The sequence below is a fragment of the Oncorhynchus mykiss genome, chromosome 28 (genome assembly GCF_013265735.2).
Source record: "Oncorhynchus mykiss isolate Arlee chromosome 28, USDA_OmykA_1.1, whole genome shotgun sequence".
Lineage (NCBI taxonomy): Eukaryota > Metazoa > Chordata > Actinopteri > Salmoniformes > Salmonidae > Oncorhynchus > Oncorhynchus mykiss.
This window is the reverse complement of record NC_048592.1, coordinates 1,032,794-1,059,445: the sequence shown is the minus strand read 5'-3', so window position 1 is coordinate 1,059,445 and position 26,652 is coordinate 1,032,794. Positions and strand designations below refer to the sequence as shown.

At 42.2% G+C, this 26,652-nt stretch overlaps 1 protein-coding gene across 1 annotated transcript in view; it reads right to left on the bottom strand.

Moving 5' to 3' along the window:
- The window catches only part of prkci (protein kinase C, iota), a 71,077-nt gene extending 48,153 nt beyond the window's left edge, over window positions 1-22,924 (bottom strand). The window contains exons 1-2 of the mRNA XM_021588751.2: window positions 22,570-22,924; window positions 884-1,005 (exon numbers count right to left, since the gene is read on the bottom strand). Coding sequence (XP_021444426.1) covers window positions 884-1,005; window positions 22,570-22,652 — 205 coding nt within the window. The 5' untranslated portion in view covers window positions 22,653-22,924. The remainder of the gene's footprint in view (window positions 1-883; window positions 1,006-22,569) is intronic.
- Window positions 22,925-26,652: the final 3,728 nt, after the last annotated feature.

The following is a 26,652-nucleotide window of genomic DNA, read 5'->3' as shown; positions in this document are numbered from 1 at the left end:
CTCCGGAAGTTGGAAGGGGGTGAGTACAATGAGTCTCCTAGGTTGTATTGAAGTCAATGTACCCAGAGGACAGAAGGAAGCTGTCCTCCGGCTACACCATGATGTTACAGAACATAGTGCTACAGACGGTACTGTAGACCTTTATTGCAAAACAGTGTTATTTGATGTGAATATATTTAGTATAGTTTAATCTAAAAAGGATAACTTTAATGTTCCACTTTTTTTAATGAAATTCACTGAGAAGGATGGTCCTCCCCTTCCTCCTCTGACGAGTGTCCACTGTTTGGGATGCTCCAGTTCCCACTAATATCCAGCAACATCGCACAGCCATTGAAGAGGAGTGGGATAACATTCCACAGGCCACAATCAACAGCCTGATCAACAATGTGAAGGAGATTTGTTGCGCTAAATATTTTTGTTCAGTGTATGTTTCGTCCTCTTTGGACCTGTGTTTACATTGCATCCACACTGCATCCAATTTCAGTTTGTGTAGTTGTTGGTTTAGCTTTCTGTAACTGTATAGCAAGTACGGTCTGAATGTGTAGGCACATATTACGTCATGTGTTCCAATATCTTTTCCAACTCTCCCGTTATCTGGTTTTAACGTGCATTCTAGATTGCCTTCTAGAAAATCAGAAACAAAAATTCAACAATGCTGTGGTATAATTTTTTATAATTAAATCTTTGAGAACTAATAATCACCAAAATAAAAGCGAGGAGAATTGAAAATAACAAAAACAATGAATTTAGCAGTATTTGTTATGTTTGAACAAAATAACAGATTTAGCCATGGAAAAATGCATATAATCGCAGGAAATTAGCTTAGATGGATAGATGGGTGAGAGATGGCTAGATGGATGGAGGATAAGAAAAAAAATAAAACCTTCTTCGTCGATCCACTTCATGGTGAAGAGCTGGTCGTTGTCCATGGAGCACATGTCTTTGACCTCCCCGTACAGACCCTCGTAGGAGATGGATGGCTCAAAATGTGTGATCATAATGTCCCTGGGAGAAGACCAGAGGAGAGAGGGGGGGACAGTCAGAGAAATACATTAAGTACACGTACATACACTTATTTACATCATTTTTATTCTGTCAGACATGGACCCTGACAGTGAATTTCAGTAAGACAAAAATTAAGGTGTTCCAACAAAGGTCCAGTTGCCAGGACAACAAATACGAATGCTATCTAGACACCGTTCTCCTAGAGAACACAAATAATTATACCTACCTCAGCCTAAACATCAACACCACAGGTCACTTCCACAAGGCTGTGAACGATCTAAGACAAGGCAAAAAGGGCCTTTATGCCGTCAAAAGGACCATTAAACTCTGAATTAGGATCTGGCTAAAAACTCATTGACCTCTATGGTTGTGAGGTCCACTCACCAACCAAGAATTTACAAAAAAGAAATGGGACAAACACACAATTGAGACTATTTTCGAAGAATTCTGCATGCACTTTGTGTACAACACAAAACCACAAACAATGCACACAGAGCAGAAATAGGACTATAGTTACGAAAATCCAGAAAAGAGCTTTTAAATTGACAACAATGACTTTGAAGCATACACATTCCACCAGAAAGCCCAAACCTACAGAGATTAACCTAGAGAACAGTACCCTCAGCCAGCTGGTTCTGTTCAAAAACACAGACCCCACAGAGCCCCAGGACACCAACACAATTAAACCACACCAAATAATGACACGGCCAAAAAATAACTTATTTGACACGCTGGAAAGAATCAACCCCAAAACAATGAAAAAATTGGAATGTTATCTAGCCCTAAACAGAATAACATTTTAGTCATTTAGCAGAAGCTCTTATCCACAGCGACTTACAGTTAGTGCATTCATCTTAAGATAGATGGGTGGGACAACCACATATAACAGTAGGAACATTTTTGCTCAAAGTAGCCATTCGCAAGGTCAGAGCTAGTAAGAAAAAAAATAAGAAAAGGTGCAAGTGTTGGCTTTTTTCCCCCTTACAACTGACTGACCAAAAATTAATAAAGTCCTTATGTACAGACTCAGTGAGCATAGCCTTGCAGCACTGCTGCACCACAGAACATCTTCACTGTTCTTGATCACAGCTTGGTATGGCAATTGCTTGGCATCAGACCCCAAGGCCCTACAGAGTGCATACAGCCCAGTACATCAATGGGGCCAACTCCCTGACATCCAGGACCTCTACAGCATGCCGTGTAAGAGGAAGGCCCTAAAAATTGTCAAAGACTCCAGCCACCAAAGTCATAGACTGCTCTCTCTGCTACTGCACGGCAAGCGGTACGGATGCACCAAGTCTGGAACCAACAGGACCCTGAAAAACATATACTCACAAGCCATAAGACTTCTAAATAGTTAGTTAATAGTTAACCGGGCTATATGGGTAGCCTAGTGGTTAGAGCGTTAGACTATTAACCAAAAGGTTGCAAGTTCATATCCCAGAGCTGACAAGGTACAAATCTGTCGTTCTGCCCCTGAACAGGCAGTTAAACCCACTGTTCCTAGGCCGTCATTGAAAATAATAATTTGCTCTTAACTGACTTGCCTAGTTAAATAAAGGTATAAAAAAAATATACATCGACCCTTTTTGCAACAACTCGACTCATCACATACGCTGCTGCTACTGTTTATTGTCCATCAGTTGCCAAGTCACTTTATCCCTACCTACAGTGCATTTTGCTTTATTATAAAATTGACCAAATAAAAACATCTCAATCTACACACAATACCCCATAATGACAAAGCAAAAAACAGGTTGACATTTTTGCAAATGTATTTAAAATAAAACTGTATAAAAAAAAATAAAAAATAAAAAAGTATCACATTTAGATAAGTACTCAGACCCTTTACTCAGTACTTTGTTGAAGCACCTTTGGCAGCAATTATAGGCTCGAGTCTTCTAGGGTGACGCTACAGCTTGGTACGTGTGCTTAGGGTCGTTGCCCTGTTGGAAGGTGATCCTTCACCCCAGTCTGAAGTCCTGAGCACTCTGGAGCAGGTTTTCATCAAGGATCTCTCTGAACTTTGCTTCATTCGTCTTTCCCTCGATCCTCACTAGTCTCTCAGACCCTGGCGCTGAAAGACAGCATGATGCTGCCACCGCCCTGCTTCACCGTAGGGATGGTGACAAGTATCCTCCAGGCATGACGCTTGTCATTCAAGTTCAAACTTGGTTTCATCAGACCAGAGAATCTTGTTGCTCATGGTCAGAGTCTTTAGGTTCCTTTACACAAACTCCAAGCGGGCTGTCATGTGCCTTTTACTGAGGAGGAGTGGCATCCGTCTGGCCACTACCATTAAGGCCTGATTGATGGAGCGCTGCAGAGATGGGAGAATCTTCCATATGGACAACCATCTCCACAGAGGAACTTTGGAGCTCTGTCAGTGACCATCAGGTTTCTTTGTCACCTCCCTTTTGTTTATTTTCATTTTTAAATAACAACTTGGCAAGTCAGTTAAGAACAAATTCTTATTTACAATGACGGCCTACCCCAGCCAGACCCGGACGACGCTGGGCCAATTGTGCGCCGCACTATGAGACTCCTAATCACAGATGGATGCGATACAGCCTGGATTTGAACCAGGGAGTGTTGCACTGAGATGCAGTGCCTTAGACCGCTGCGCCACCCGGAAGCCCGATTGCTCAGTTTGGCCGGGCGACCAACTCTTGGAAGAGTCTAGGTGGTTCCAAACTACTTCCATTTAAGAATGATGGAGGCCACTGTGCCCTTGGAGACCTTCAATGCTGCAGAAATGTTTTGGTACCCTTCCCCAGATCTGTGCCTCAACACAAACCTGTCCCGGAGCTCTACCGACAATTCCCTCGACCTCCTGGCTTGTTTTTTGCTCTGACATGCACTGTCAACTGTGCGACCTTATATAGACAGGTGTGTGCCGTTCCAAATCATTCCAAATCAATTGAATTTACCACTGCAATAAAGTTGTAGAAACATCTCAAGGATGATCAATGGAAACAGGATACACCTGAGCTCAACTTCGAGTCTCATAGCAAAGCGTCTGAATACTTAAATTCTTAATTTTAATACCATCGCAAAAATGTCTAAAAACCTGTTTTCCCTGTCATTATGGGGTATTGAGTTGAGATGTTATAAAATTTATTAAATAAATAACAAGGCTGTAACGTAACAAAATGTGGATAAAGTCAAGGGGTCTGAAAACTTTCAGAATGCACTGTAGGTGCCAAGAGGCATACAAAATCCAAGTCCAGGCATTCGTGTGGGTTTGAAAGTTAAAAAGTATTGGCTTACACCTTCATCAGGGTGTCCTTTTGCTTTCAATATATTACTGTGTGTTTTATTAAATTCTGTTGGCGGGTGAGACAATAGTACTTTTAAAGAGAGCTGGGACGATAATCCGAAAATTACAGACAATGCCCTATTACCCAAGCAATTTTGCTTACATCGGTCATTTCGGTGATTAGGCGACAAGGTTCCCGCATATTTTTTGGTTCTAAAACCAATGGTCAACAAAAAACATGCTTCCTGCCATGAAGGTATCTGCCATGTCTCGCTGCTGGCTCTCACTCCCGCTCCCTCCCCTTTGCACATGAAGGGAGAGAAATTCTGATTAGTGGAAGTATACTGACAGTTGAGCAACATTTCAAAAGTATAATTGTGAGGAAGAGAGTTTTTTTTAAACGACTTTTAGTATAAAAAAAAAAGAAAGAGGATATGTGAGTTATGTGAATATAATGTTTCCCCCCCTCAATTGTCAATAGAGGAAATAACACCACTTTACAAACGGAGTACATAATTGAGATGAGGAATGGAGCGGAGTGTGCCATTTGCGGTGAATAGGCCTACATCTAGTAGCGCGTGTCTCTACAAATGGAAAGTTTGTCAAATTGCATGGCCATCTAGCAACAATATCACATTTAGAGTTCACAATCTAGCTAAGGTGTTTTGAGTTCCCACTTCCTTGGGTGGTAAATCTAGCATATAGCCTAGGCCAGGGTTGTCCAACTGGTGAGCTCATGTTTGACTTTATTTTATTATTTGCCCCACCCCTCAACCCACCCAGGTTCACTAAGTCCCCCAAAAAGTATTGTTTGAGAATTAAGACTGCAAAAACACCAGGAAATCAGCTCCAAATGATTTAAAAATCTGTTCCCATGTATAATAGGGAGACATGATCGGATACAACATGTAAGCAAGGTTTGAAATGATTATGTTTCAGTCAAATATATATATACGCTTCGGCTTCTTGCGAAGGATTTTCATTAGCCGGTAATAACTGGCTATTGGCCGACCAAAAAAAAGGAGTGATAAATAAAATTGCCACTGGCCAATTGTCCGCTAGAAGAACAAATCCCATTGCAAAATAATGTTCTCTAGCCTATTCATTGATGGAAATACCAGTCAATGGAAATATATTTGACTGGTCATGTTAACCGGTCTAATTTGCATAATTTCCTGGAATTAAATTGGAGCATGTATACAGCATATACAGTGGGGCAAAAAAGGATTTAGTCAGCCACCAATTGTACAAGTTCTCCCACTTAAAAAGATGAGAGGCTTGTAATTTTCATCATAGGTACACTTCAACTATGACAGACAAAATGAGAAAAAAAATATCCAGAAAATCACATTGTAGGATTTATGAGTTTATTTGCAAATTATGGTGGAAAATAAGTATTTGGTCACCTACAAACAAGCAAGATTTCTGGCTCTCACAGACCTGTAACTTCTTCTTTAAGAGACTCCTCTGTCCTCCACTCGTTACCTGTATTAATGGCACCTGTTTGAACTTGTTATCAGTATAAAAGACACCTGTCCACAACCTCAAACAGTCACACTCCAAACTCCACTATGGCCAAGACCAAAGAGCTGTCAAAGAACACCAGAAACAAAATTGTAGACCTGCACCAGGCTGGGAAGACTGAATCTGCAATAGGTAAGCAGCTTGGTTTGAAGAAATCAACTGTGGGAGCAATTATTAGGAAATGGAAGACATACAAGACCACTGATAATCTCCCTCGATCTGGGGCTCCACGCAAGATCTCACCCCGTGGGGTCAAAATGATCACAAGAACAGTGAGCAAAAATCCCAGAACCACAAGGGGGGACCTAGTGAATGACCTGCAGAGTCTTAACAAATAAACAAAGTTTTGGCATGTCAGAATCATGTAATTACACATTAATATCAGCACCTTTTGGTTATGTCTATTTTGGCAGAAATCTAAATGCAAAGTACCCAATGCATATGGGTCCAGTAAAATGTCCAGTAAATTAAAATGCTGCCCGTCAAATGTCCCGCACCACATTTTCTTAACGGAAACTATTGCTGTCAATTTTCAGTCACAAATTATTTGTAATTATGTTGATGATCCCTGGCCTACGCCAATACGCACAAAACAAATCATGCAGGCAATTTCATCTCTAAAGAACCAAATTGAGATATGATTATTCTGGATTCTATTTTGTCATGTTGCACATAAAAATATCCATCATGCATTCCCTGGAGATGTTAGATGAAATAGCTAACGTTTCATGTCTTACTGCTAATGGAAAGTAAATGTGCATAATTGTATTTTTTTGTTATTATTATTGTTTCATTTATCATGAGCAAAATCGGTCAATTTATTGCGATAGGACTTTTTGTCCATAGCAACCAGCTCTACTTTCACATCACGTCAGTCAGGTAACGCAGGAGCTGAAGGTAGTAGAAGTAGGCCTACGTGAACACTGCATGCTTTTTATTCATTTTTATTTCACCGTTCTTTAACAAGGTAGGCCAGTTGAGAACAAGTTTTCAATTACAACTCCGACCTGGCTACTGCCATGTCTGACAAAGAAAACGGCAGTGTACAACAGCGTGTGCAGATATATTTTTGTAAAGAATATAAATTTTTGCCAGCACTGCACCTGAAATTGTTGTATATGCCTACATTACTTTGAAGTGCATTGGCTACTGTAGGTGAGCACCATTCTAGCCTTGGAATGACAGAGGTTCAGAGCAGACAGAAAATTGGCTGGTATATGCCATCTCCTATTCCCACCCCTGCCTCTCTCTCTCGCTTCCTCCTTCATATTCTCACCTTCTGCCTCTTGATTCCTCTTCTTTTTCTCTTAGTCACATTTTCACTCCTCTCGCTTCCTCCCCCTCACCCTCTCCCTTGTTTGTGTTAATTAGTGACAGTATAGGAGGAGTGTTGACCCTCATTTTGGTAGCTACACTCCCAACGTTACAGGCCCACACATCCTTCTAAGCACCATGGCTGATAGGAGCAGGAACAGACAGACACCTGCTCTCACTCAAATGACACCCCATTCATTCAGTACTGTTACTACACTAGCAGAGCCAGTATCAATTAGAGGTCGACCCATTTTGATTTTTCAACGCCGATACCGATTGGAGGACCAAAAAAAGCCAATACCGATTAATCAGACGATTTCTTGAATGTATTTATAATAATGACAATTACAACAATACTGAATGAACACTTATTTTAACTTAATATAATACATCAATAAAATCATTTAGCCTCAAATAAATAATGAAACATGTTCAATTTGGTTTAAATAATGCAAAAACAAAGTGTTGGAGAAGAAAGTAAAAGTGCAATATGTGCCATGTATATAAGCTAAAGTTTAAGTTCCTTGCTAAGAACATGAGAACATATAAAAGCTGGTGGTTCCTTTTTAACATGAGTCTTCAATATTCCCAGGTAAGAAGTTTTAGGTTGTAGTTATTATTATAGGACTATTTTGTATTTCATATACCTTTGACTATTGGATGTTCTTATAGGCATTTTAGTATTGCCAATGTAACAGTATAGTTTCCGTCCCTCCTACCTGGTCTCAAACCAGGAACACATGGACAACAGCCACCCTCGAAGCAGCGTTACCCATGCAGAGCAAGGGGAACAACCACTCCAAGTCTCAGAGCGAGTGAAGTTTGAAAAGCTATTAGCAAGCACCCCGCTAACTAGCTGGCCATTTCACATTGGTTACACCAGCCTAATCTCGGGAGTTGATAGGCTTGAAGTCATAAACAGCGCAGTAGCTGCTGGCAAACGCACGAAAGTGCTGTTTGAATGAATGCATACGAGCCTGCTGCTGCCTACCATCGCTCAGTCAGACTGCTCCATCAAATCACAGACTTAATTATAACATAACACAGAAATATGAGCCTTTTGTCATTAAAATGGTAGAATCTGGAAACTATCCTTTCGAAAACAAAATGTTTAATCTTTCAGTGAAATACGGAATCATTCCATATGTTATCTAACGTATGGTATCCCAAAGTCTAAATATTACTGTTACATTATAACCTTCAATGTTATGTCATAATTATGTACAATTCTGGCAAATTAATTAAGGCCTTTGTTTGGAATAAATGGACTTTACACAGTTAGCAATGAGCCAGGCGGCCCAAACTGCTGCATATACCCTGACTGCTTGCACAGAACGCAAGAGAAGGTGACACAATTTACCTAATTATAAGAAATTAATGTTAGCAGGCAATATTAACTAAAAATGCAGGTTTAAAAATATATACTTGTGTATTGATCTTAAAGAAAGGCATTGATGTTTATGGTTAGGTACATTGGTGCAACGACAGTGCTTTTTTCCCAAATGCGTTTGTTAAATCATCCCCGTTTGTCGAAGTAGGCGCATCGATTATATGCAACGCAGGACATGCTAGATGAACTAGTAATATCATCAAGCATGTATAGTTAATCACTAGTTATGTTATCCTTTTTGGGATAGGGGGCAGCATTTTCACTTTTGGATGAATAGTGTGCCCAGAGTGAACTGCCTCCTACTCTGTCCCAGATGTGAATATATGCATATTATATAATTAGTATTGGATAGAAAACACTGAAGTTTCTAAAACTGTTTGAATGATGTCTGTGAGTATAACAGAACTCATATGGCAGGCGAAAACCTGAGAAAAATCCAACCAGGAAGTGGGACATCTGAGGATTGTAGTTTTTCAAAGCTTGACCAACCGAATGCACATTGAGATATGGATGAGGTTGCACTTCCTAGGGCTTCCACTAGATGTCAACAGTCTTTAGAAACTGGTTTAAGGATTCTGCTATAAAGGAGGGGCTCATACGACCTCTGAGTCTTTCCCGACAGAGTTACCTCTCGTTCCAGTGCTTTTCTGAAGAAAGGAATTCTCCGGTTGGAACATTATTTATGTTTTATGTTAAAAACATCCAGACAAAATGCTCACGCCTCATGAAGATGGATTACTGGGCTGAACAAACTAACAAAAAGTGGCTAACGTGCACATTATCGAACAAAACATACATGTATTGTGTAACATGATGTCCTATGAGTGCCATCTGATGATGATCAAAGGTTAGTGATTATTTTTATCTATATTTCTGCTTTTTGTGACTCCTATCTTTGGCTGGAAAAATGGCTGTGTGTTTTTTCGACTTGGCTATGACCTAACAATCACGTTGTGCTTTAGCTGTAAAGCATTTTTAAAATCGGATGGGTAGATTAACAAGATGTTTATCTTTCATTTGCTGTATTGGATGTAATGACATTTATTGGATATTTCAAACTTTTTTAACAAATCAAAAACTGAAAAATTGGGCGTGCAAAATTATTCAGACCCCTTAAGTTAATACTTTGTAGCGCCACCTTTTGCTGCGATTACAGCTGTAAGTCGCTTGGGGTATGTCTCTATCAGTTTTGCACATCGAGAGACTGACATTTTTTCCCATTCCTCCTTGCAAAACAGCTCGAGCTCAGTGAGGTTGGATGGAGAGCATTTGTGAACAGCAGTTTTCAGTTCTTTCCACAGATTCTCGATTGGATTCAGGTCTGGACTTTGACTTGGCCATTCTAACACCTGGATATGTTTATTTTTGAACCATTCCATTGTAGATTTTGCTTTATGTTTTGGATCATTGTCTTGTTGGAAGACAAATCTCCGTCCCAGTCTCAGGTCTTTTGCAGACTCCATCAGGTTTTCTTCCAGAATGGTCCTGTATTTGGCTCCATCCATCTTCCCATCAATTTTAACCATCTTCCCTGTCCCTGCTGAAGAAAACCAGGCCCAAACCATGATGCTGCCACCACCATGTTTGACAGTGGGGATGGTGTTTTCAGCTGTGTTGCTTTTACGCCAAACATAACGTTTTGCATTGTTGCCAAAAAGTTACATTTTGGTTTCATCTGACCAGAGCACCTTCTTCCACATGTTTGGTGTGTCTCCCAGGTGGCTTGTGGCAAACTTTAAACGACACTTTTTATGGATATCTTTAAGAAATGGCTTTCTTCTTGCCATAAAGGCCAGATTTGTGCATTATACGACTGATTGTTGTCCTATGGACAGAGTCTCCCACCTCAGCTGTAGATCTCTGCAGTTCATCCAGAGTGATCATTGGCCTCTTGGCTGCATCTCTGATCAGTCTTCTCCTTGTATGAGCTGAAAGTTTAGAGGGACGGCCAGGTCTTGGTAGATTTGCAGTGGTCTGATACTCCTTCCATTTCAATATTATCGCTTGCACAGTGCTCCTTGGGATGTTTAAAGCTTGGGAAATCTTTTTGTATCCAAATCCGGCTTTAAACTTCTTCACAACAGTATCTCGGACCTGCCTGGTGTGTTCCTTGTTCTTCATGATGCTCTCTGCGCTTTTAACAGACCTCTGAGACTATCACAGTGCAGGTGCATTTATACGGAGACTTGATTACACACAGGTGGATTGTATTTATCATCATTAGTCATTTAGGTCAACATTGGATCATTCAGAGATCCTCACTGAACTTCTGGAGAGAGTTTGCTGCACTGAAAGTAAAGGGGCTGAATAATTTTGCACGCCCAATTTTTCAGTTTTTGAATTGTTAAAAAAGTTTGAAATATCCAATAAATGTCGGTCCACCTCATGATTGTGTCCCACTTGTTGTTGATTCTTCACAAAAAAAATACAGTTTTATATCTTTATGTTTGAAGCCTGAAATGTGGCAAAAGGTCGCAAAGTTCAAGGGGGCCGAATACTTTCGCAAGGCTCCGTCCGTCCGCCCGTCCGTCCGTCCGCGCACACACACACACACAGATTGTTATGAAAACTTGAAATCGGCCCTAATTAAATCGGCCATTCCGATTAATCGGTTGACCTCGAGTATCAATGCCAGTACACTGCTCCATTACGCACCATACGGCTAGGTAACTGGGCCTGTGCCGTTGCTCTTCATTAAAGTGGAACTGACAGCGTTTAAGCAACATGAAATCTTATTCAAATCTGTTCATATACACCCGCAGGAAGAATATTACACTTTTCTTACATTTTCTGACAAGCAAGCACTTAGATATGGTCATTTTCATAAGTTAATAGAATGTTTGGGAATAACGTATAGTAAGGCATTTGTGAAAATTCTACAGCGGCCGTGCGTTTGGACAATTAATACATTAGTAAATAAAACCTAATAAAAACGTTGGTCATTACGAGGACCGATCAGAGCTACAGTAGGCCTATATGCAAATAATCCCTATGCCACGGGCCAGGCGTCATTCACTTTCAACTGGACTTAGTGTTTTCAGTTAAGTACCAACAGTGCAAATTTAGATTAGAATACATTCGCCAAAAGCCACAAAATACACCCGACTGGATTTTTGCAAATTTGTCACTCAAACCCTGCTCCAATGACATGACATCCTCCAGTAGCTAGCTAATAGTTATATAAATAGATACGCTAGCCCAGGGGTGTCAGATTTAAATCAGCTCGCGGCCACATAAAAACAAAAAAAGCGCAGCCCAGACATAGCTACAAAAAAAACATTCAATTGTGACCCAAAATGGCCATTGTTGTATTAGAACAAAATATTGTCCTTTATACAAAATGTCCACTTATGTCCAGAGGATGCTGTATAGCATTTTAAGACATTAAAACAAAATATCATTTCTCCAGTCTTTGCTGCTATGCTAGCAGATGTGCATAATATGCTGTGACACTAATCAAAAAGTATTTTATAACTCCAAATAACAAAAACTAAGCTATAGGTTTGTTGTAACACTTAAAACATGTTTTTCTTTTTTTTTTTTGCACTGCATGGATCACCGCTGCGGTTGAATGCAGCATTGCTGTATGGTGCACCAGCCTAGGCTACTGTTCAAATGTTGCTGTAACAGGCCTACAAGTTTGCATGGTGTTTTGTTGCAGGTTGTGTTTTGGTTATTCATTGTCAATCTTTAAAACCGAAGCTGTACTGCAACATTTTAGAAGCCTAGCTTGGACTAAACAGGACACACGAAAGCAGCGCAATTGAAGTTTAATTCTCCAATGAGAGCACATCAGGCTGAATATTCATAATGTAGATGACTCAACAGTTTATACTTGCTTGTGTCCTATTCGGCCCACAGACCTTGTGTTTGACACGTGCGCTAGCCTATTGGCCACATAATGACTGACTTGTAATTATTGCCCTTGCTAGTTTGATTGCATTGGCATTCCCAGCCTTAGTTACAGTCGTCCGTTTTTGTTCAAAATATTGAGTCATTGAAACAGTGCATACCGAATGGGTGGAGGCAGCAAACAATTCTTCAGGCAGAAGTTTGCATCCTGTAGCTCCAACTCCAAAAAGTTCTGGGACACTGTGAAGTCCATGGAGAACAAGAGCACCTCCTCCCAGCTGCCCACTGCACTGAGGCTAGGTAACACGGTCACCACCGATAAATCCATGATTATCGAAAACTTCAACAAGCATTTCTCAACGGCTGGCCATGCCTTCCGCCTGGCTACTCCAACCTCGTCCAACAGCTCCCCCCCCCCCGCAGCTACTCGCCCAAGCCTCTCCAGGTTCTCCTTTACCCAAATCCAGATAGCAGATGTTCTGAAAGAGCTGCAAAACCTGGACCCGTACAAATCAGCTGGGCTTGACAATCTGGACCCTCTATTCCTGAAACTATCCGCCGCCATTGTCGCAACCCCTATTACCAGCCTGTTCAACCTCTCTTTCATATCGTCTGAGATCCCCAAGGATTGGAAAGCTGCCGCAGTCATCCCCCTCTTCAAAGGGGGCGACACCCTGGACCCAAACTGTTACAGACCAATATCCATCCTGCCCTGCCTATCTAAGGTCTTCGAAAGCCAAGTCAACAAACAGATCACTGACCATCTTGAATCCCACCGTACCTTCTCCGCTGTGCAATCTGGTTTCCGAGCCGGTCACGGGTGTACCTCAGCCACGCTCAAGGTACTAAACGATATCATAACCGCCATCGATAAAAGACAGTACTGTGCAGCCGTCTTCATAGACCTTGCCAAGGCTTTCGACTCTGTCAATCACCGTATTCTTATCGGCAGACTCAGTAGCCTCGGTTTTTCGGATGACTGCCTTGCCTGGTTCACCAATTACTTTGCAGACAGAGTTCAGTGTGTCAAATCGGAGGGCATGCTGTCCGGTCCTCTGGCAGTCTCTATGGGGGTGCCACAGGGTTCAATTCTCGGGCCGACTCTTTTCTCTGTATATATCAATGATGTTTCTCATGCTGCGGGCGATTCCCTGATCCACCTCTACGCAGACGACACCATTCTATATACTTCCGGCCCGTCCTTGGACACTGTGCTATCTAACCTCCAAACGAGCTTCAATGCCATACAGCACTCCTTCCGTGGCCTCCAACTGCTCTTAAACGCTAGTAAAACCAAATGCATGCTTTTCAACCGTTCGCTGCCTGCACCCGCACGCCTGACCAGCATCACCACCCTGGATGGTTCCGACCTTGAATATGTGGACAGCTATAAGTACCTAGGTGTCTGGCTAGACTCTAAACTCTCCTTCCAGACCCATATCAAACATCTCCAATCGAAAATCAAATCAAGAGTCGGCTTTCTATTCCGCAACAAAGCCTCCTTCACTCACGCCGCCAAACTTACCCTAGTAAAACTGACTATCCTACCGATCCTCGACTTCGGCGATGTCATCTACAAAATTGCTTCCAACACTCTACTCAGCAAACTGGATGCAGTTTATCACAGTGCCATCCGTTTTGTCACTAAAGCACCTTATACCACCCACCACTGCGACTTGTATGCTCTAGTCGGCTGGCCCTCGCTACATATTCGTCGCCAGACCCACTGGCTCCAGGTCATCTACAAGTCCATGCTAGGTAAAGCTCCGCCTTATCTCAGTTCACTGGTTACGATGGCAACACCCATCCGTAGCACGCGCTCCAGCAGGTGTATCTCACTGATCATCTCTAAAGCCAACACCTCATTTGGCCGCCTTTCGTTCCAGTTCTCTGCTGCCTGTGATTGGAACGAATTGCAAAAATCGCTGAAGTTGGAGACTTTTATCTCCCTCACCAACTTCAAACATCTGCTATCTGAGCAGCTAACCGATCGCTGCAGCTGTACATAGTCTATTGGTAAATAGCCCACCCATTTTCACCTACCTCATCCCCATACTGTTTTTATTTATTTATTTTTCTGCTCTTTTGCACACCAATATCTCTATCTCTACCTTTACATAACCATCTGATCATTTATCACTCCAGTGTTAATCTGCATAATTGTAATTATTTGCCTACCTTCTCATGCCTTTTGCACACAATGTATATATAGACTCCCCTTTTTTCTACTGTGTTATTGACTTGTTAATTGTTTACTCCATGTGTAACTCTGTGTTGTCTGTTCACACTGCTATGCCTTATCTTGGCCAGGTCGCAGTTGCAAATGAGAACTTGTTCTCAACTAGCCTACCTGGTTAAATAAAGGTGAAATAAAAAAAAAAAAATAAAAAAAACCGGGCCAGCTGTTATTTACAATCTTACAGCAATATGTTTGGACCTATCAAGAAATATATCGGTGAATTATATTAATCATGCATTAGACTGCATCCATCTAGTCTGCCAACAATGACTGGAATTTGTCAAATAGAACCCATTTCTAAAGCCTTTTATAAAATTGGTTTTTAAGCATAAACTGGAAATGTTATATTTGACTGTTCTATATCTGCAACGCTGTCAGTTCCACTTTAAACACCTAGCTACTACACTGTGGTTAAAGTTTACCCAGCCAGCAGCAGCAGCACTAACAAAGAAACTGTTGTTACTCCCCTACACAGAGCAGGTCTGCAGGCAGTAGCGCTAAAGCCTCACAGAAAACAAATGGATATTGACATGGATGAACAGTAAAAAAACAACCTCGAAACCCAAATGAAACTGTCGACCTACCTTGGAGCTGTGACTGTGCTGTGGGGATAGCTACATTAGTGAGAAACACAGATGAATTGTGTAATAGCTGCTCATCATTGATGAGTAACAGAAGAAATGCCATTCTATGATACCACTCCATTCTTGTGCAAAGGAAGTTGGTATAGGCTTACTACTGTTGCCTTGTAACAGTCGGTCCAACTGAGCTGTATGGACAAAATAAGACTATACTAGGCTGGACAATAGAACGAGTCAATTCACCCAAGGCTGAAAAATGGCAAAAGAACTTTGGATAAGCTGGAACACTAGCTGGCCATAGCAAATTAATTTAATCAAATGTTCGCATAGCCTCTTCTGACTGGAGTGGTGCTTAGAATTCCATTTCATCTAAATTGCACCAAAAAAATTATCCGTTTTTATTTTACCACTACAATCTGTTCTTAGGACAAAACTGAAAAATAACTTGTGTAGAAAGTAAACATCCACACCTCGATGGTGCCAAGTGTGCTTATGTCAGAATAACGAGGAAGTAGGAAAGAAAATGGCAACTTCAGACTATTTCTTGTCTAGCGATCCATGACAGCAGAGTACACTGCCTTAAGTGATTAGAAAGAGATTATACTGATTATTAAAAAACTATTAAAAAAAAAATCTAAATACACACATTGCGAGATATTTGGCGGAATATACGAGCATGCCTCTACATAGCAAAACAATGGGGGGAGCTCAGCGTTCCAAAGGCAAAAGGTATTCCGGGGCTAGCGTTTGATGACAACGGAGTACGCTGCCCAGCCTTACATAATAAGATAAGATTCTCATGGTTGCGAGATATTTGGGGAAATAGACAGACATACCTATATTTCCCATGTAGGAAACAATGGGACGACCTCAGAGTTCCATGGGTCATTTTTTGTTGTGATTGACGTTTTAACTAACAGCAATTGGTTTAGCGTGGGCAGGTCTCACTGCCAACAATAGCAAAGCAAGCATTGTAACTGGGAATAGAACATTCTGAAAGTGAGTTGGTACCACGGTGCTCAATACAACTAATAGGAGCTGGCAGGGTGAAAAATGCCCTAAAATAAGGCCTGTTTTTCCACATTACTTCAAAACTACAGCAAGCAGCATACAGTAATATTATCAAACTGGGTTCCAAGGCGGATGTAATGAATTCGTTATTATCTATTGTTCAAAATGTTGTGTCCAGCGTACACTGAGTGTAGAAAACTTTAGGAACACCCTCCTAATATTGAGCTTCACTGCCTCCTTTTGCCCTCAATTCGTCGGGGCATGGCCTCTACAAGGTGTTGAAAGCATTCCACAGGGATGCTGCCCCATGTTGACTCCCATGCTTCTTACAGTTGTGTCAAGTTGACTGGAAGTCCTTCGGGTGGTAGACCATTCTTTTTTATTTGAATGAATTTTACCCCTTTTTCTCCCCAATTTCGTGGTATCCAATTGTTTAGTAGCTACTAACTTGTCTCATCGCTACAACTCCCGTACGGGCTCGGGAGAGACGAAGGTTGAAAGTCATGCGTCCTCCGATACACAACCCAACCAAGCCGCACTGCTTCTTAACACAGCGCCATCCAACCCGGAAGCCAGCCGCACCAATGTGTCGGAGGGAACACCGTGCACCTGGCAACCTTGGTTAGCGCGCACTGCGCCTGGCCCGCCACAGGAGTCGCTGGTGCGCGATGAGACAAGGATCCTTGCCTAGTTAAATAATGGTTACACATGGAAAGAGTAAGTGTTACTAATGTTTTGTACACTCAGTGTACATGTGAGAGGTATAATATTCAGACACTCTTGGAGAAGGACATTGAGAGAATGCCTTTGTAGTTTGAGCAGTGTTTCTGCATTAGCCTTCATAGGGGTACTTCATTAGTTACGTATGAGAAAAGTAATTACCGTTGTTCATTTTCTGTAACATGGGTAACTAGGGAGAATGGAATTCTGCCCCTTCCCCTTGTCGCCACTACCCACTAAAACCCCAGCGGCAGCCCCATCTGCTGCTAAGCAGGTAGGTCATTGGTCACTGGTGAGCACCCAAGCAGGGAGAGTGTTGATCAGTGTGCCCCTCTCCCCAGGCAGCACACCGAGGAACATCCATCTCTCTGTCACCACTGGAGGCATGTACCCTCAATCTCCATTGCAGCTATAAACACCCAGCTACTGTAAATCTCAATTTGCCTATTCAGGAGTCTAGTGATTCATTAACTCCGTCAGTGATTTCAATTTTAGAACCATGTTTTGGCGTGATTATGTGTCTGGTTTCAAGTAACTAGCAGCAGGCTTAAGGATACATTCAATCATATAGCCTACTTCGGGTAGAAACCCAAATAAAAGTATGTAGATAGAAAGGTGTGTAGGTGTCATGTATCCTGGAATGGAGTTTCATAAAAACTACAGCTGCATATTACCCGAGACAGCATTGCACACACATTACATATGCTACCGTTCAAAGGTTTGGGGTCACTTAGAAATTCCCTTGTTTTTTGTCCAATAAAATAACATCAAATTGATCTGAAATACAGTGTAGACATTGTTAATGTTAGAAATTACTATTGTAGATGGACATTTTTTTATGGAATATCTACATGGGCATACAGAGGCCCATTATCAGAAACCATCACTCAGGTGTTCCAATGACACTTTGTGTTAGCTAATCCAAGTACATCATTTTAAAAAGGCTAAATGATCATTATAAAACCCTTTTGCAATTATGTTGGCACAGCTGAAAACTGATCTGAATAAAGAAGCAATAAAACTGTCCTTCTTCAGACTAGTTGAGTATCTGGGGCATCAGCAATTGTGGGTTTGATTACAGGTTTAAAAGTGACAATTGAACAGTTGGTACCTGGACAGTACACAAGTTGATTGGTTTGCTCTTTTGACACTACCAACACGTGTTCAGATTAAATATACACCGAGTGTAAAAAAACATGAAAAACAATGGATCTTTCCATGACAGAGTGACCAGGTGAACGCTATGATCCCTCATTGATGTCACTTGTTAAACCCACTCCAATCAGTGTAGATGAAGGGGAGGAGACAGGTTAAATAAATATTTTAAGCCTTGAAACATGGATTGTGTGTGCCAACTCAATTCAAGGAAGGTGTTCCTAATGTTTGGTATACTCCGTCTACATGAATGTCACCCTCTTTATGGTGATGTATCCTAAATAGGTACACAAAGGTAGAAATATGCGATATCCTCCTTTGCATATTGGAATATTTTATATACACTGGCTTTTATTTTAACGAGCTCCACCAAAAAGTGTTAAATTAAAATATATTTTATATTTGAGATTCTTTAAAGTAGCCACCCATTTCCTTGATGATAGCTTGTTGACCGCTTTCTGGGCATTCTCTCAACCAGCTTCATGAGGTAGTCACCTGGAACGCAATTCAATTAACAGGTGTGCCTTCTTAAAAAAGTTAAGTTATGGAATTTCTTTCCTTCTTATTGCATTTGAGCAAATCAGTTGTGTTGTGACAAGGTTGGGGTGGGATACAGAAGATAGCCCTATTTGGTAAAAGACCCAAATCCATATTATGGCAAGAACAGCTCAAATAAGAAAAGAGAAACGACAGTCCATTATTTTAAGAAATGAAGTGCAGTCAATCCAGAAAATGTCAATAACTTTTTTTGGAATGAGATGCTCTCCCTCTACTGTGTGTGCATCTTGCTAGACATTACTCAAATGGTGAGGGGCTGAAACTCATTGGCTGGAACTCAAATTGCAAGGGGGCTAGCCCACATGGGGGAAAATGCAGGATAAAAGGGATTTTGTGGCTAATTGCTTATGCATGTATGAACTCCACATTGACACATCCAGCCCCTAGGCATGAGGTTTAAAGAAAAAAACGTCCTAGTCGCCAAAGTTCAGGAACGTGTTTTTAACCCTTTACACTCATGGGAATTGGCTTATATGGATAGGGCTAAATTGAAATGTTTACTACATTAGATATGTGAAAATAATGGTCGTAATAGAAAGGACAAAACAGTTCAAGACTGAATCCAAACATTACACTTGATTTTATGTGCATTTGTTGATAACAAAATCTGAAAATAATCGGAATACATTCAGTGACGTGATAAGAATATTCCTGGAAAACGCTTGGTAGGTGCACCATAAAACAAAATTATCAAGGGTTTGTGTGAGAGGACTAACTGGTGTCTCCATGTGGCCACACACCTCTCCAAAGTGTGCTCAGTTCCTAAGTAATTGCCATGCACTTCAATAATACTGACCAAAACTATAAATTCAACATATAAAGTGTTGGTCCCATGTTTCATGAGATATAATAAAAGAGCCCAGAAATGTTCCATACGCACAAAAAGCTTATTTCTCTCAAATGCTGTGCACAAATTTGTTTACATCCCTGTTAGTAAGCATTTCTCAATTGCCAAGATAATCCATCCACCTGACAGGTATGGCATATCAAGAAGCTGAATAAACGGCACAATCATTACACAGGTGCACCTTGTGCTGGGGACAATAAAAGGCCACTAAAATGTGCAGTTGTCACACAACAATGCCACAGATGTTTCAAGTTGAGGGAGCGTGCAGTTGGCATGCTTGGCTGCAAGAATGTCCACCAGAGCTGTTTCCAGAGAATTGAACGTTCATTTCTCTATCATAAACCACCTCAATGTTTTTTTAGAGAATTTGTCAGTACGTCTAACCAGCCTCACCACCACAGACCATGTGTAACCACACCACCCCAGGACCTCCACATTCGGCTTCTTCACCTGCGGGATTGTCTGAGACCAGCCACCGGACAGCTGTAAAACATTTTGACCAATCAATAAAACGTTTTCCGCGTAAACTTAAAAACGACTAAATTCATATAGAAAGTATATAGAAAAGATAATGGAACAATATATTTTTAAATAAGATCTTTGAGAAAAAAAGAAGAAAAAAAAATAGACGGCCAAGGATAAGAAATCCCCAAAAAAACATGACATGGGGATTGCATGGGACATGGGACATGGGACTGCATGGGACATGACATTGATTTAGTTATAATGTTTGAGTCATTCAGACAGCATAAGAACACGGCATAAGCCATGGCAAAATGTGTTGAATTGCAGGAAACTAGCTTAAAAACATAAAATGTTCTCTCAAACCCATGACAACATGTGTAGTATTGCAGGAAACCAGCTTTAAACTATAAAAATGTACTCATCACCATGGCAAAATGTGTAGAATTGTGTAAAATCACCCCCTCCCCCAACTTTGCCACCGCTGCTGAAAGAAATCCTAGGGGAAACACTGCAGTGCTATGTTGTTCATTGCTCATGCGTCATGTTTACTTTACAAAGAGGAAGTTGATAGCAGCTGATGTTTGGTAGTGACATTGAAACTCCTGAGACAAATGTATGTTGCGTTAAAACTAAGACAGCAGACAGGCTTACAAATGGGCCTAGAGATAGAACAATATTTACGAGTGTAAGCCTTAAAACCAGAAACTTGAGTGATGACTATGAGCATTCCACTGTCAGTCAGGTGACTTAAAATAATTGGAAACAGGTTGCTGTATCATTACTCAAATGTGCTATATAAATGAATAGTTACTAAGCTTATTGTATCATCATTGCATCCAGTATCTGTTACCAGCCGCCATGCCTCTATTTTAACCACTACTCCCTCTATTCTAACCACTACTATGTGTCAATAAAGAGTAATGACAGTGACAAGCAGAGACTGCCACAGCCTGACACCAGACCAGACCCTGCCTACTGCTGGCCTTGACTGGAAAGCTGGCTGACAGCAGTGTGGGTCTGTGTGAATGAGACTATGAAAGTGAACGGAGCTAGAGGGCAGTTCTCGCTACCGCCATCTCTCTTCTGTCAAACTGACCATTATTATAGGACAGTATGAATGCATACTGCAGCGTTTCCCAAACTCTGTCTTCAGTTTAGTGTTTTGCCCTAACACTACACAGCAGATTCAAATAATAAAAGCTTGACGATGAGTTGATTATTTGAGTATTTCAGTCAGCTGTGTAGGGTAGGGCAAAAAAGTAATCGTGCACCCCTTGGCATCCCGAGTACAGGAAACCCTGGCACACTGTGCAGTCAAAGCAGAGCCATGTATACATTATATGACTCTGATACAAAGTGCAGCAGACATAAAGGAGCAGGCTTGATGGTTAGAATCATAAATTACATTCAGATGAGAGCCAATTAGTGTATGATGTAAGCCTGGATCCAATTGAATGGTTCTGTTTTAATCTGATTGGATGTAGGCTAACAGATGAGCTATTCCACAAAAATTCCCTTTACCCCCATCCTTCGCAAATGTACATGTACAACCGCCAATGCTGATTTAAGGCCTGCCTAGATGGCTTGATGAAGTGTGACCCAACACTGTACTTGACCAACCAATGAAATGTTTCATCCCAGATTCCCCACATACTTGACCTTCCAAGGCATTGATCTCAGAAATATTTTGGATGCTTTTGTCTCCATACATTTTTTTTATTTTTTTTATTAAAAAGTATCCAGGGACAATAGAGTGCTTGCAGGGCGGTAATTAGAGTGAGTGGGAAATACAACAGGTCTGGCAGAAGTTACTGGTAATACACGTTTGGCCAGTCTCTCTTTTGGGAAAAACAACAATCACAGACTCCATCACACAGCAAGAAGTGTCATGGCAACACCTGTGTGTGACAAATGATTTCCATGTCTGAATACAATTACTAGGTCCACTATTTACTGACTATAAATAACTAGCTACACCCCAAATAATGGCATAATCATGTCATGAACATTAAGTATCTGTAATTGTTGTAAACTCTCACCTATCTATGTCAAAGATAAGAAAACAAATCCGTGATTACATCCAATGTGAGCCTCACATAATAATAATGTCACAGGATGTTGTAAAGTTTGCTTTACATCAATTATTGTAATAGTGTAATTTGAGCTGTGACAACAATAACTCACCAGGTTCAGTACAGTACGGCTATATCAGGACACATGATGAGTATCAAACATCCAGCTAGCATAATCAAAAACATCAGCTAACTGGTTTGAAGTTACCATTTAGCTAGCTAGTGAACTAGTACATTCAATGTAGCTTAGTTATGTCTCAGAACCTGTAGCTAGCTACCAAGCCATAAACAATGGAAGAAACTTCACTCACTAAAAATAGATTGATATTGGGAACGTGCATGCTAACTAATACTGGCCAACATTAAGTAGCTAGGTAACGTTAAGTTAGCAACAGCTAACTAACTACATTTCTGGACAGTTTCACTTGTCTGTCAAGTTTATAACGTTAACTAGCGAGCTAACTTAGCTAAAAAGCTAACTGTCTGGCTAATAAAGCCTAGCCCAAGTTCCTAACGAGTCAAATAACGAAGTGCTTTATTCCGACACAAATCACACAAACCCTAACCGTCTACTTACCCTTTGTAATAAGCTTTTACCCGGACTTGGTGAGGGTTTTCGCCGGGGTGAGACATGGTGCTGTCCCGCAACGTCGGCATCATAAGCCCTCGGAATCGGAACTCCGCACGCCAAATATGTTTTCCTTCTGGCTGCGACAAATTTAGCTGTGTACCACGCCGAAAACAATCTCCTCTGTAACTTGCCTCGATAGATACAACAATTAGATAGCTGACTTGCTATGGAAAATAACAATTTGAGTCTTGTTAATTTGACAAAATCCAGACAAAGTAGTGTACAACTTCAGGAGTCCGCCAAACAACACTCCCTACTGCAATAAGGCCTCACGACGGACGAATCCATTAGCGGAATGTAGGAGGGGCCAAACAATATTTGAATCAACAAACTGAACAAGAAGATACACTGATCGTAGATAATATTTGGTAAATTAAACATATTTAAGGCGAATCATATGATTATCATATATTGTAATTATAGACAAAGAGTACATTTTATTTTTAACACAGTACTGTAAATGTGAATGTGTTCATGATCCCTATTGTACCAAATTAAATGCAAGGGCGTTTGTGTTGTCCATGGGAACATTTATATATGGCCATTTATACATATAATATATTTTCTATGAAAATATAATGTGGTAGTTGGAAATATAGTTATTGAAATAAAATTAATATTTTTTACAAATGAATCGCTTTGGCTGCCTTTCTCATATAGAACGACTACCGACAAGTAGGACTCACATCTGTAGCCATGAAGTGCTTCAAAGGCTGGTCATGGCTCACATCAACACCATTATCCCAGAAACCCTAGACCCACTCCAATTGTCATACCGCCCCAACAGATCCACAGATGATGCAATCTCTTTCGCACTCCACACTGCCCTTTCCCACCTGGACAAAAAGTACACCTATGTGAGAATGCTGTTCATTGACTACAGCTCAGTTTTCAACATAATAGTGCCCTCAAAGCTCATCAATAAGGTAAGGACCGCCACGCTGATCCTCAACACAGGGGCCCCTCAGGAGTGCGTGCTCAGTCCACTCATGTACTCCCTGACTGCACGGCCAGGCACGACCCCAACACCATCATTATGTTTGCCGATGACACAACAGTGGTAGGCCTGATCACCGACAATGACGAGACAGTCTATAGGGAGGAGGTCAGAGACATGACCGTGTGGTGCCAGGACAACAACGTGATGACGACAAAGGAGATGATTATGGACTACAGGAAAAAGAGGACCAAGCAGGCTCCCGTTCTCATCGACGGGGCTGCAGTGGAGCAGGTTGAGAGCTTCAAGTTCCCTGGTGTCCACATCACCAACAAACTAACGTGGTCCAAGCACACCAAGACAGTCGTGAAGAGGGCACGACTAAACCTATTCCCTCTCAGGAGACTGAAAAGATTTGGCATGGCTCCTCAGATCCTCAAAAGGTTCTACAGCTGCACCATCGAGAGCACTGGTTGCATCACTGCATGGTATGGCACCTGCTCGGCCTCCGACCGCAAGACACTAGAGAGGGTAGTACGAATGTGTCATGTATTGTCATGTTGTGTCTTGTTTCTGTCCTTTCCCTTCACCCTGTCTCCCTCTGCTGGTCGTTATTAGGTTACCTTTTCTCCCCCCCTTTCCCCCAGCTGTTCCTTGTCTCCTCCTAACTACCTCGTCACCCCTTTTCCCACCTGTTCCCTTTTTCCCTCTGATTAGTCCTCTATATCTCTCTCTGTTTTTGTTTCTGTCTTTGTCGGATTCTTGTTTGTGTTATTCATGCCTGAACCAGACTATCGTCATGTTTGCTGCAACCTTGTCCTGTCCTGTCGGAATCTGCCGGTCCATCTGAGCCTACGTTTGTTTTGTTATTAAAGAAGCTCTGTTTACGTTAATTCGCTTTTGGGTCCTCATTCACGCACCGTAACAGAAGAATCCGACCAAGAATGGACCCAGCGACTTCGGATCCTCTCCACTCAGCCGTCGAGATCCAGGGAGCGATGCTAGGCAGACACGAGCAGGAATTGTCTGCTGCTCGACATGCCGTTGAGACCCTGGCCACCCAAGTCTCCAACCTCACAGAACAGGTTCACCATCTCCGCCTCGATCCACCGGCCACTTCCAGGGCTTTCGAATCTCCGGAGCCCAGAATCAATAACCCGCCGTGTTACTCTGGGGAGCCCACTGAATGCCGCTCGTTCCTCACCCAGTGTGATATTGTGTTTTCTCTCCAGCCCAACACTTACTCCAGGAGCACTGCTCGTGTCGCCTACGTCATATCTCTCCTTACTGGACGGGCTCGTGAGTGGGGCACGGCAATCTGGGAGGCAAGGGCTGAGTGTACTAACCAGTATCAGGACTTTAAGGAGGAGATGATACGGGTTTTTGATCGATCTGTTTTTGGGGAGGAGGCTTCCAGGGTCCTGTCTTCCCTATGTCAAGGTAATCGATCCATAACAGACTACTCTATTGAGTTTCGCACTCTTGCTGCCTCCAGTGGCTGGAACGAGCCGGCTTTGCTCGCTCGTTTTCTGGAGGGTCTCCGCGCAGAGGTAAAGGATGAGATTCTCTCCCGGGAGGTTCCTTCCAGCGTGGATTCCTTGATTGAACTCGCTATTCGCATTGAGCGACGGGTTGATCTTCGTCACCGAGCTCGTGGAAAGGAGCTCGCGTTCTCCGTTGCCCCCCTCTCCGCATCACTACCATCTTCCTCTGCCGGCTCGGGTGCTGAGCCTATGCAGCTGGGAGGTATCCGCATCTCGACTAAGGAGAGGGAACGGAGAATCACCAACCGCCTCTGTCTCTATTGCGGTTCTGCTGGTCATTTTGTCACTTCATGTCCAGTAAAAGCCAGAGCTCATCAGTAAGCGGAGGGCTACTGGTGAGCGCTACTACTCCTGTCTCTCCTTCAAGATCCTGCACTACCTTGTCGGTCCATCTACGCTGGACCGGTTCGTCAGCTTCCTGCAGTGCCTTAATAGACTCTGGGGCGGAGGGCTGTTTTATGGACGAGACCTGGGCTCGGGAACATGACATTCCTCTCAGACAGTTAAGGGAGTCCACGGCCTTGTTCGCCCTGGATGGTAGTCCTCTCCCCAGGATTCAGCGTGAGACGCTACCTTTAACCCTCACTGTTTCTGGTAATCATAGCGAAACCATTTCTTTTTTAATTTTTCGTTCACCTTTTACACCTGTTGTTTTGGGCCATCCCTGGCTAGTTTGTCATAATCCTTCCATTAATTGGTCTAGTAATTCTATCCTCTCCTGGAACGTCTCTTGTCATGTGAAATGTTTAATGTCTGCTATCCCTCCTGTTTCCTCTGTCTCTTCTTCACAGGAGGAGCCTGGTGATTTGACAGGGGTGCCGGAGGAATATCACGATCTGCGCACGGTGTTCAGTCGGTCCAGGGCCACCTCTCTTCCTCCACACCGGTCGTATGATTGTAGTATTGATCTCCTTCCGGGAACCACTCCCCCCCGGGGTAGACTATACTCTCTGTCGGCTCCCGAACGTAAGGCTCTCGAAGATTATTTGTCTGTAGCTCTTGCCGCCGGTACCATAGTCCCCTCCTCCTCTCCCGCCGGAGCGGGGGTTTTTTTTGTTAAGAAGAAGGACGGGTCCCTGCGCCCCTGCATAGATTATCGAGGGCTGAATGACATAACAGTGAAGAATCGTTATCCGCTTCCTCTTATGTCTTCAGCCTTCGAGATCCTGCAGGGAGCCAGGTTTTTCACTAAGTTGGACCTTCGTAACGCTTACCATCTCGTGCGCATCAGGGAGGGGGACGAGTGGAAGACGGCGTTTAACACTCCGTTAGGGCACTTTGAATACCGGGTTCTTCCTTTCGGCCTCGCTAACGCTCCAGCTGTCTTTCAGGCATTAGTCAATGATGTCCTGAGAGACATGCTGAACATCTTTGTTTTCGTTTACCTTGACAATATCCTGATTTTTTCACCGTCACTCCAGATTCATGTTCAGCACGTTCGACGTGTCCTCCAGCGCCTTTTAGAGAATTGTCTTTTTGTGAAGGCTGAGAAGTGCTCTTTTCATGCCTCCTCCGTCACATTTCTCGGTTCTGTTATTTCCGCTGAAG